At 37.9% G+C, this 12,121-nt stretch overlaps 1 protein-coding gene across 1 annotated transcript; it reads left to right on the top strand.

The window, feature by feature from the left end:
• Positions 1 to 8,113: 8,113 nt before the first annotated feature.
• On the top strand, positions 8,114 to 11,002 carry LOC148675563 (trace amine-associated receptor 1-like). Its single transcript, XM_088626861.1, has 2 exons — positions 8,114 to 8,508; positions 8,682 to 11,002. The coding sequence occupies exon 2, from the start codon at positions 8,690 to 8,692 to the stop codon at positions 9,749 to 9,751; it is 1,062 nt and encodes a 353-aa protein (XP_088482987.1). The 5' UTR covers positions 8,114 to 8,508; positions 8,682 to 8,689; the 3' UTR covers positions 9,752 to 11,002.
• Positions 11,003 to 12,121: the final 1,119 nt, after the last annotated feature.

The raw sequence follows: 12,121 nt of genomic DNA, 5'->3' as shown, positions 1-12,121 counted from the left end.
TGCATGCTGTGTGTCTGATTCCTTCACAAATATTGGCTCTACTGATGTTGAATCGACAAACAGCGGTCTTGTCAACTGTAAGAGCAAAGTTGTCAAGAATCTCCTCAGCAGACAGGTGGCATTGTCTACAAACAGGGCAAAAGAATGAGAATTTTAGACAAATAGACTTTGTCAATTATGAGTTAATTAAAAAAAAATACTTTTGCAAAATGGTATCATTATATGTTGTACCGCAAACCTCTTGAAATATTTCCTGTTGTATGTGTGAAGAATGTGATATTCTTTAACACCACAACACAAATAAAATAACTCTTGAAGTAACAAAAACATAAAACTATTTACATCTTAGGGGAATCACTTTATTTTCTGCATTGTTACACTCCAACAAAACTGCAGTTGCTGATAGGCAGAAATCCAACTGCAGGACTCTGCGATTTTTGGTGGCTGGCGGAGAAGGTCGAGGTGGAGGGTGATTGGAGGTCACCAGAGACACTCAAAGGAGATGAAGTGGGAAAATGGCAGATGGGGTTCAAGCTGTGTGAAATGTGTTTAACTTCCTACAACAGAGAAATAGGGGAAAGAGATGTCACTAGAGTGGTGCTGTGGTTATTGACAACTAACTTGTTTACCATAGCTATACTTGTATAGTTTTTTTAAACTTTTTACCATAACTATATCTGTAGAAATTGATCCCTGATCTATCACTTGCTACTGCTCTCAAATCTACTTCCTCTTTCAAATGAGAAAGAGCAAGCTGAAAAAATAAGCTGTTAATCAAATGAAACTTTTTTCCATTAATTTTTGCATTGCATATGGGTTTAAATACTGTATTTACAGTAATAGTACAATTAAACAATTATGCAATTAAACATGTAACTCAGTGCTATTGCACTAACCTTCATAACATTTGGATCAAGCAGCCATATCACTCTACAACTCACAACTGGCAACCCACTGAGGCAGAAGTGTGATAGCCACGGTTCCGCGCGGGGTTGTGCCCTCCGCCACCTGTTCCGTCCCCCACACCTGGGGCACGAACCCGGGTCTCCAGCGTAACACAACAGGGCACCAACCGCGTGAGCTAAAGGAGACCTCCCCCAGCCCAGGCAGCTGAGGACCCTGCTACGCGCAGTGAGGGAGCTGACGTCACCACACTAGCTCTGCTACATAAGCAGGTGTGAGACCTCCTGGGAAAAACTAAGGCTGCTGCTGGAAGAGGTGTTAGCGGGGCCAGCAGGGGGCGCTCACCCTGTGGTCTATGTGGGCCCTAATGCCCTAGTATAGCGATGTTGCCTAGGACCCCCAAAAAGCCAGCCCTATTCCCTGCTATATCACCAGATATAGTCTTTCCTTGCTACAGATCACACGATCACAATGTTTTTGTGCTGCTAATATGGCCAACTGCTCTTAACTATCTGAGATGCACTTGAATCAGTTAGCTTACAATATTGTTGTTTTGTTTTATGTTCAGTTCAAAATGCAACTCAGAAAAGATTGTTGCTTTCTTTTTTTTACTGAAGTACAAACAGTTAAGTAGATTTTCCCATAATGTATAAGTAAATTACTTCAAAAAAGAAATATTTCAGCAGCTTACATCAATAAAAAGAAAAAAAAGTGTCCAGCACACGTGTTCCAGATGACACTTCAGGTCAGTGGAGTCGCACAATTGCAGGGATGTTTCTGAGCCGTTTTTATACTCCTTTTTGTCCGGGAGAAACAAGACACTGCTGCCACCTGTGTAAGCATGTACAGGCAATTGGAGGAGGTAATATTCACTGGGGATTGGGAAAGAGTGAAGACAGTAAGGAGGTGTGTGCCAAACAGACATATTTGTTTTATTGCTCTGCCATTTTAACACAACAACAGCTGGTTCCTGGGTATCGATGAGTGTATGCATTGTAGCTTCACACTTCACCCTACAGTTACGGTCTTACAATATGTTCAGCAATTGCTGTATACAGTAGTTAAATAAACAATTAAAATGTTACCTAACCACATGAGAAAGGGTGAAGAATATAGGTATGCTAAGTGTGAAAGATCAGTGATATTTCTAGATAACAAAAAACCTTCTTGATAAGTTGTGAGAATGTCAAAGCAATAGCGCTCTTGGTAGATGTGGTGTTAATGGATATGTGTATCACATTAAAAAAAAATTAACAGAGCGAATGTTCCCAGGAGTAGGCATTCTTCCCTTAAAGCTCTGTACCACATGAGTTAAGTGATAAATAAGTTTTTCATATAATATGTACTTGTACCGCGCCTCACAAGACCTAGGACACGTTATCAACATCAAAGATGAAAATGGACAGATGCTGCAGAAGCCAAAAGACATCCTGGAAGGATGACTTCGAGAAAATATGCAACGAGGAATTTCCGCATTTTCCACTACCAGCAGCCGATATCATCTCCGGCCCAGTACCCACCATCACAATCGCAGAAGTAACCACCGCCATCAACAAGATGAAAAGTGGCAAAGCAACTGGCCCAGACGACATCCCAGCCAAAGTATGGAAGCTCCTTGGAACACAAGGAGCAGCATGGCTCGCCGACCTCTTCAGTAAGATCACTGAGGAAAAGGCACCCCCGGAAACGTGGCAAACCAGCATCACAGTGCCAATTTGCAAAGGCAAAGGCGGCGTTAATGACTGTTCAAATTACAGGCCGATCCGGCTGCTGTGCCATACAATGAAGATTTTCGAGCGTGTGCTGGATGCACAACTAAGCACCATCGTCGATATCTCGCCAAACCAATGTGGCTTTGTGAAAAACTGCGGAACCACAGACGCCATACACGCAGCCCGCCTACTGATGGAAAGGCACCACAAGAAGAGGAAAACGATCCACATGGCATTTCTCGACCTGGAAAAGGCATTCGACAGAGTACCGCACGATCTCATCTGGCTGGCGCTGCGACAGCACCACGTCCCCGAAGCCTATGTCAGCTGGACAAAGCTCCTGTACCAGAAGGCCAGTAGCTCAGTACGTTGCGCAGCTGGAACCTCAGACACCTTCCTGATCAATGTTGGCGTCCACCAAGGCTCAGCCTTGTCTCCTCTGCTATTCATACTTTGCATGGATACAGTGACCAAAGATATCCAAACGAGGCATCCATGGAGGATATTGTATGCTGACGATGTTATGATAGCAGGTGAAACGCGACACGGCCTCGAACAACAAGTACAAGAGTGGAAGACGCGCCTTGAACGATTCGGGATGAAATTAAACATCCAGAAGACGGAGTACCTCGAATGCGGTGATCAAACCGATGGCACAATCGCAGCTGGTGGGGTCCAACTGAACAAAGTGACACAGTTCAAGTACCTAGGCTCATGTGTCAACTCCGACTGCACTACCCTCCAAGACGCCAAGACGCGAGTCAGCGCCGCTTGGATGAAATGGCGGCAGGTCACTGGAGCACTATGCTACAAGAAGATCCCTTTATGCCTAAAATCCAAAGTCTACCGCTCAGTGGTCGGACCAGTGGCCCTATACGGAACTGAATGCTGGCCAACTACAAAGAAACATGAACAGGCACTCCATACAATGGAAATGAAGATGCTGCGATGGACCCTTGGCTTGACAAGACTAGACCATGTCATGAATGAAGGGGTGCGAAAAACACTCAGAGTTGCCCCAATCACTGAGAAAATGAGGGAATCGCGCCTGCGATGGTATGGACACGTGCTCCGCAGCAAGAACACATCAATGGCAAAGACTGCCGTGGAATTGAAGGTGGAAGGCCGCCGGCCCCGTGGACGACCATTTACACACTGGCTGGATCGGCTGAAAGATGACGTGTGCCTCGCAAAAGTCACCTGCAGAGATGCCGCAGACCGTATGAAGTGGAAAAATCGGTGCAAACAAGCAGACCCCACATAAGTGGGAAAATGCGAAGAAGAAGAAGATATAATATGTACATGTCTGAATGGTACAGGCCATTCAGAATGCATGCCAGATAATGCAGTACATTGCACAGTGCACACCTCGAGGCACTGCATTGCGCTGCACATTTAAAAAAAATATTCAGTGGTCTGACTGCACTACTTTGTAAAACCACCAGGTGGAGCAGTGAATGCTTAACATTAAAATGCATAGAAGCATTGGGGCTGTTGCCAGAAAACGTCTGGTTTCGAATCCCGGTCAATGCTGAGGAACAATCTTTTTCCAATTATGGAGTTTAAGTTATATACTGTTTAGACTTCTACTAATTGTAAACTGTGTAATACAGTGTGTTGAATTAAATTAATTTAAAAAAGAAAGGATGGCTGTTTTTTGTCTTTTAAAAACAAAAGTGCTCAGTTGGATATCTATTTTGTCGTAATGCAAATTTCAGCAATCAGAAAACAATTTAACTTTAAAGATCCCACTACTGATAAATATATTTATGTGAAATATATATTTCATAATCGAACTTTAGTATCTCGGTTTACTGGGGACTTATCAGATGTTAAAGAGAAACAATAACTTCAGCCTCAACTCCCAACCCCCGGACAGACAAAGGTGAAAAAGGTGATAAAAGTTCAGTCAACAGGGTGCAGTTTGTTAACACAAACTCATCTGTTAACAAGGTGACTTTCTGCTCAATGAAACGAAAGCTACAGTACAGTCAGGAAGACAGATTTTAAATTCTTCAAGGAAAATTAGCAGTTTAAGTTTGTCAAAATCAGCTACTTTGCAGGCAGTACATGACTTCTCAAAGTTACTACTACTTCAGCTACTCAAAGTTACTAAGTCAGCTACTACTACCATAAACTGTATGTCCATTAGATAACTTATGCGACCGTATAACGTAAGCCACTACAGTACAGTATGTGTGAAATATACTTTTCACAATCAAAATTTAAAGTTAAATTCTTTCCTGATTACTTGTTGCTGGAATTTGACATTTTTACATTAGGTGAATTACATTTATATTACATTATACGTCCGTTTTTATATTCAGCTACCAAAATTTCATATTAATATTTCATATTAAGTGGATTTAAACATGCACACTAGAGAAAAAGAATGAATAAAGCAATCGTTTTACTAATATCTAACGCACCACAAGTGCCACCTATCGATTATCTTCGGCCAGTGAATTACATAATGCAGTGGTGCGCGCACCACCAGTGGTACACGGAGCGCCGCCAGATGGTATGCCATATGACATGAACCCTGCACTGAAAAATCTGGATGGGTTTTCATATTTTCTATTTTAATACGTGTCGAATACGCAGCCTACGTACTACGATACAGCGCACGGTAATACTTGAGTGAACACAAAAGCTACTATGTATTTCTATACCATTCTATAGGAATGCGTGCTATGAACGTAAGTGACCAATTGTATTTAAAAAAAGGTATCTCCAGCAAATAGGGAGGTAGGAGAATGTGCGTAATATTGGAACAATGCCAATGTTGTAAGCACAGGAATGCATAGAAATGCGTGCTACAAACACTGGCAATCTTGTGAGCATAGGAAAGCAGGATAGATAGAAAAATAACCAATCTTCCTTATGAGCCAGTGACAGCCTCCTTTTCTCCCTTCTTCCACTGCCTACCTCAAAACCTTCAATATCATAATATCATATTTCACTTTAGTCTGTGTTTTTGGGTTCATTTATTGGAAGTGAATGAAAAAATATTTCAATTTGGTTACTATACCCATATTTTTACCAGAAAATCTTAAGTTGATCAATTACAATTTACATACAGTACAGTGAGAGTTTTCAGGAACTTCACCTTCCCAATGGCAAAGGTTTACTGTATTTATATTTTGGAATGCAGTACACACAGCATTTACTGTAGCGTATAATTATACAAAAGTTAGTAAAAGTCTGCAATACATGTGCAATACAGTGAAGTACTATTAGTGTTTTATTTTTTACCTTAATTAGTATCATTACTTCATTCGTTCAGTCTTTAGATAGGAACAGTATATGGGCCCTACAGTGCTACACAGATATCACTAATACTTATCCCATGTGGATAACTTCATGTGCGATAAGACAAATATTCTTATTGAAGAAACATGCGCTATAAGCAGCCAAAATGGAAATACTCTATATAAGGAACAGCTGGTGAGCACCATATATGAATAGGTTTTTGAGGAAATTTTAACTGATGCAGCTATCAGTTGTTTGTTAAATACAGTACATATTTGGATTTCCAACTGCTATTTGTCATTCATGATTAAAAAACACAATTATCATCTCTTTTTGTATTCACTGGAAAACAAAATAAAAAGTGGGTAGTGGAACAACATCTAATCTTCACATTGACGCCTGATCTGTATTTTTCTAAATAAACTAAGTTTTGTTGTTTGAAATAACAACCCATTTTTTATACAGGTTTTCTTTCATGATGTAATATACAGCATGTAAAGCTCTTGGATTGCAAAAGAGTAGATTTGTTTAGTGGGGGATACAGCATGTAGAAACAGGATTACTGAACTGTAGGTAATATTCTTTTCATCAGATATCTGAACCATATGTCAATGGCCTCTTTTCCCATCTCATTTTATCATTAGTAATTTACATCAATCAATTTGCTACTCAGCTTGTAAAGACTGTAGTTTAAATAGAGTAAATTGACGTGTTAAGGAACAATATACCTGCAGAGGCAGGATAATTTAATTTCTATATTGATGCAGTTCTTTTTCCTGGAAACATGAAAGCAAAGAAAGAACAGTCTAGAAAGATAGAGACACGGATTTGTTTTTTATTTGCTTTAACATCTTTCAGAAACATTCACTATTTTACATCGCCGTTTCTCCCATTTTAGAATTAAGTGAGTCATACTATAAATAGATATTAGAGCACGTTTTATTTTTAATGAACTTGCTTTAACCATAGAGAGCTAAGTGGTTGGCCACTGGAAGCTGTGATATTTCTCCAAGGTAGAAATTAGTTTTGTGATTGCTCAGAAAGTACACAGAATGAAGGGTCCACTGGGCACAGTTGAAGCAAGGAAAGAGGATTTGTCTAATGTAGTGTATATAAATATCCCCATAATGTACATTGGACAGATCTGAAAAAGCAATCCTAATGGTGAGTATAGAAGAAAGATATTGTTTGCTGTCAAAACAAATAGCGTTAATGTTACAGGAGCTATCTCTGTTAATTGCTGAGCATTAATTTTTAACTACATGCAATTATTTTATTTATTTTTTTAAAAGCATTTTGATTTACAGAGAAAACTTCGCTTCATCATTAAATTATAACATTTACTTCTTGCAGCATTCTGTTTGAAAATTTTTGTCAATCTTAGAACCAATATTACATTATGACACAGTACATGTTTTACTCTGTTATAAAGAAAAAGGAGCCAAATATTATAGAACATATTTGCATAAATGTTGCTAACTTGCACAAAATGTGTGAATCTTTCATAAGGGCCACATACAAAATTCTTTAAATGGTAAGTACTATGAATACCTCACTGTTTTCAAAGAGCTTGAAATAATATATTCCTATTACAGGAGAGTTATTTTAACTCATTACTATGATACTATGAGGACTATATCTTGCACTCTGTGGTTCCGGGATAGGCTCTGAGTTGCAGTGTCCCTCACCAGTGCAAGTGGTGTTTTTATAATGAATGTATAGACTGTGAACATAATGTGATATAAGAGCAAGCCTATTTATCATCAAGTGTCTGTAGATTTGCATTCCATGCAAAATGGCTTTATAGAAAATAACAGTTTACTACAAAATGTTCAAGAAAGAAGGCACATTATCTTTTATGAATGTGTAGTATTCTCATTTTGAATGGCTTTGTTTAACATGGCATGGCATGATGTTTAAAGAAAAAAAATGTAGAAATTATTCCATGCTTCCAAAGTATAAAAAATGAATTAATAATAAAATAAATACCATGTATCTACTTCACAACTGTGAAAATAAATCAAATAGTAGTGTCCTTCTTGGAAAATCACAATTATTTGTGATTAATGGCACAAGAAAGGCAAAAACTAATAAGAAAAGCAAAAAAAAAAGCTTTTATGCTAAAATTGTTTCAGTATTCTCAGGGAAATTTGTAAACAAAGTTTAAACATAGTTTTAGAATTGTATACCTCTTAAAGACATTTTTATATGTATAATGTTTTCCTTCAGTGTTTCACATTATAATTTCAAGTTAGGCTTTGGTAAAGAAAAAAACCACAGAGACTACTTTGTGATATTTTGAGAATGTGTCTCAGTTGTAGGGAAGAAAATAGATATAAGGACATTTCCCACAACTTGAGACCAATGGAAATTTATAATTTATTTGTCATTTCCTCTGTGCTTACATTTGGCTTATATCCATTTGGCTGAGAGACTTAAAAAAATCAATTTTTGAGAAGAAAATACTTTAGTTCACCATGGACAGTGTACAGGCTGATAATGTCACAGGCAGCAGAGGTTGAATTTCTGAAAAGTGCTTAATAATTACATTCAAATTGAGTTTTTGTCACATTGCTAAAGCTGGATGTCGTCTGCTGGTGACTCTCCAAATTTCTTCAGTCAGGTCTAACAGCTTGCAAAGGTATGTATACTAAGTTGTTAACTGTTGCTTTAACAGTTTTTATGTACAGTAAATCTACCTAGCAGAAAAAAGGGAGTTGAATTCTTTTCATTGAAAAAGATTTTGTTAAAATGACAATGTTTAAATTATTTTGACTAAGTGAAAACTAAATATACTGTGTACTTTCTATCTAGACTCTATCATGCTTGGAAGAATGAGCCACCCATCTGGAATGAGCTACAATATCAGTGAGCTTTCAAACACGCCCTTGTGTTATGAGTCATTAAGTGGATCCTGTGCAAGACTAAAAAGACCGTTCAGTATTCGATTTACTATGTACATGTTCATGGTGGTCACCATATTGATCACAGTTTGTGGGAATCTCCTTGTCATCACGTCTATAGCCCATTTTAAACAACTGCACACCTCTACAAATTATCTCATTCTCTCTTTGGCAGTATGTGACTTCCTACTAGGGTTATTTGTAATGCCCTGCAGCACAATAAGATCTGTTGATGGCTGTTGGTATCTGGGAGACTTCCTTTGCAAAATACACACCAGCACTGACATAATGCTCAGCACATCATCCATTTTCCACCTGTCCTTCATCTCCATTGACCGCTATTTTGCAGTTTGTAAGCCGCTGAAGTACGAAACCTCAATTACACCATTTACCATCCTTACAATGATCATTTGTAGTTGGATTCTACCTGGTATTTTTGCTTACGGGATGATTTTTTTAGACCTTAATATAATAGGTGCCGGGGATTTTCCTCATAGAAATTGTATTGGAGGCTGCACTTTGATTTTCAATAAACTTTCTGGAACATTTGCCTCTATGATCTCATTTTTTATTCCTGGCTTTGTCATGTTGGGAATTTACCTGAAGATTTACCTGGTAGCCAGAAGTCAAGCAAGATCTATAAAAGATATGACACAGCATTTTCAAATTGCAGAAGAACATAAATCTGGAGTACAGCGTCAACGAGAAAAAAAAGCTGCAAAAACACTAGGGATAGTAATGGGAGTCTTCCTTATCTGCTGGACGCCATTTTTTGTCTGTAACACCATGGATCCCTTCATTGACTACTCAGTCCCACCACTGCTGGTGGATGCTCTTGTTTGGTTTGGTTACTTAAATTCTGCTTTTAATCCAATAGTTTATGCATTTTTCTACAGCTGGTTCAGAAGAGCACTGAGGATTATAGTGTTTGGTAAAGTCTTTCACCCGCAATCTTGTCGGACCAAGTTATTTTCAGAATAAATGCTTTTACAAAAATGTCCCATGATGAATTAATAAAATTGCAGTTGAAAGAATGTGTTATTCTTATGCTTTAAACTACAAAACAACAGGGCATGCATTTTGTTTTTCACACAAGTCAAATTAGCCTGCCTTGATAGTGTAGGGTGGATTAGTGCCGAGGGCTCTGGACTGGAGTGTTGTGGTTTCAGGCTCAGGTGGGATGCTGCTGTTGTACCCCTGAGTACTTCACTAGAATTGTTCCGCAGCATTTCCTGCTGTATAATTGGGTCTCCGGTTCATTATTGTAAGTGAGAATTCGCTCTCAGTTGACTTTCATAATGAAATGAAGGAATAAAATTACACAAAACTGACTATACAATGTGTATTCATACATATGTTGCATATACTGTATATTTTGTAAGAATATTAAAAACAATATATTTGAATCTTAAATATCAGATCTCACTTTTGTGTATTTCAAAATATACATGTATTATGTAATAAATGTACATTATTTTTTCTAATGTAATATATGCTAATTTGTCTTATGACCAATGCCTTTTATAGGTATCTAATACATTAAATGTATTATGTTTAAATGAAGGAATACTACTCCTGAGGTTCATGTACTGCATAGGGAACATCATATGAAGTCACCGTATAGTTCAATGTAAATATGTAATTTAAATTAAATGCAGCACTGCTACTTGGTGAACTGGCAGTCATAGGGAAGGTCTACAGACCCCCACCTATTGTGAGAGGACAGAAAACAAATGGCAACTTGAATGTATATATCTTATAATGATAAATGCTTAGAATATTTGCTATGTGATTATTTTCATGTATTGAAATAATGTGTATGATGAATTCTGTTGTTTCCCTTTTGTATGGTATATGAAACAAGGAGAGAATCCTCTGGCGGGCTATGTGCTGGAAATGATTCTTCAGCTGAACTCAATCTCTGCTTTCCTATTGTAGGAAAAGTCATATCTTATGAAATGTAATGCCGAAACAACAATGGCCGACACATATTATGATTTTAATAAAAAAATCTATAAAGATGTTACTGTTTTATGAAAATTTATATTTACATTTCTTCCATAAGAAACAAACTACGATATGAAGTGTGTGGCCAGGGACCAGATCATTTTTACTTATCCTCTGGGATCAGTACATTACATGCAATGAAACACTGTTCCTTGTTTACTTTATCATACAAGGACTTCTAGATATTTCTTAACAAAGTAGTTCCTGGACACTTCTGTCACTTGTGACATTTTTTTATTACTTTGCATCCAGTCGTGGATTTAGTGCATTGTATTTTTATTTACATAAGGTGGGGGGCAACGCTGTGGCGGAGAGGATAAGACGGCAAGTTTTAAATTAAACATCTTAAAAATGGTTAAAATGGCAGTGACAAATTAAAAAGTGTGCTGTTCTTTTACAAACAACTGGCAAACAGTAAAGGGAAACGAAGAGCATATTAATATGTGAACCACTGTAACCACTGAACACCTTCAGTTAAATGCGTGAGTTTTCTCAATGCTTCTACACCTACGCTGTTCTGGAAGCTCTACCCAGTTGCTTTCTCCGGGTTTTCCTTTATTTCCCTGTGAATATTAAAAAATATTCAACAATTCAAAAAAAATATTCAACAATATTTAATGTTAGAAACAAATATGCAATGTGACTTAAAATGTCATTCACAGGTAGCATGAGAAAAAAAAGCATTAAAATTAAAAAGTGCAGTAAAACCATTATTAACAAACCTCTTATCCTGTTGAATATTCTGTAAAGCTAGAGATGTTTGAAGCATATCCTGGGTGTAGGATATGTTCAAGAGCACATACAGTAACTGCTCCCAACATTTTATTGCATGACAGAGAAAAGGACAATTCCTAGTACAGTTTCCTCCCCCAGTCCAAAAAGACATGCTGGTAGATGAATTGGCTTCTGGGAAACTGTGCCCTGCAGGGAGTGTGTGCATGTGTTTGTGTCTGTTTGTCCCGCAATGGACTGGCATTTCATCCAGGGTGTAGCCTGCCTTGTGTGCTGTTGCTTGCAGGGATAGACTCCGGATCCCTCGTGAATCTGTATTGCTCAAATCCGTGAGAAAATAGGTGGATATTTTCAGGAAGAGAGAGGTCAGTTTATAATGTTTGATTTTTTTCTTTATTTCCCATTATGCAAGATGAGAAACTGCACTGCTTTTTTCTTCTTGTGTTGTGTGATAGTTTATCTTGATAGGCTGTGGTTTTAAATGTATTAATTGTAAAACATCTGCAATTAGAGGATGCTTAATCACAGCCCATAGTTTGTCAGATGGCATACAGTAATATTATAATATCGGTTTTTGGAGTGACTTGACTATTCTCTTGAGAGTCTGTACTT

This window comes from Lepisosteus platostomus, chromosome 3 (genome assembly GCF_059453375.1).
Source record: "Lepisosteus platostomus isolate fLepPlt1 chromosome 3, fLepPlt1.hap1, whole genome shotgun sequence".
Lineage (NCBI taxonomy): Eukaryota > Metazoa > Chordata > Actinopteri > Semionotiformes > Lepisosteidae > Lepisosteus > Lepisosteus platostomus.
The sequence above is the reverse complement of the archived record's forward strand: the minus strand, read 5'-3'. Positions and strand labels throughout refer to the sequence as shown.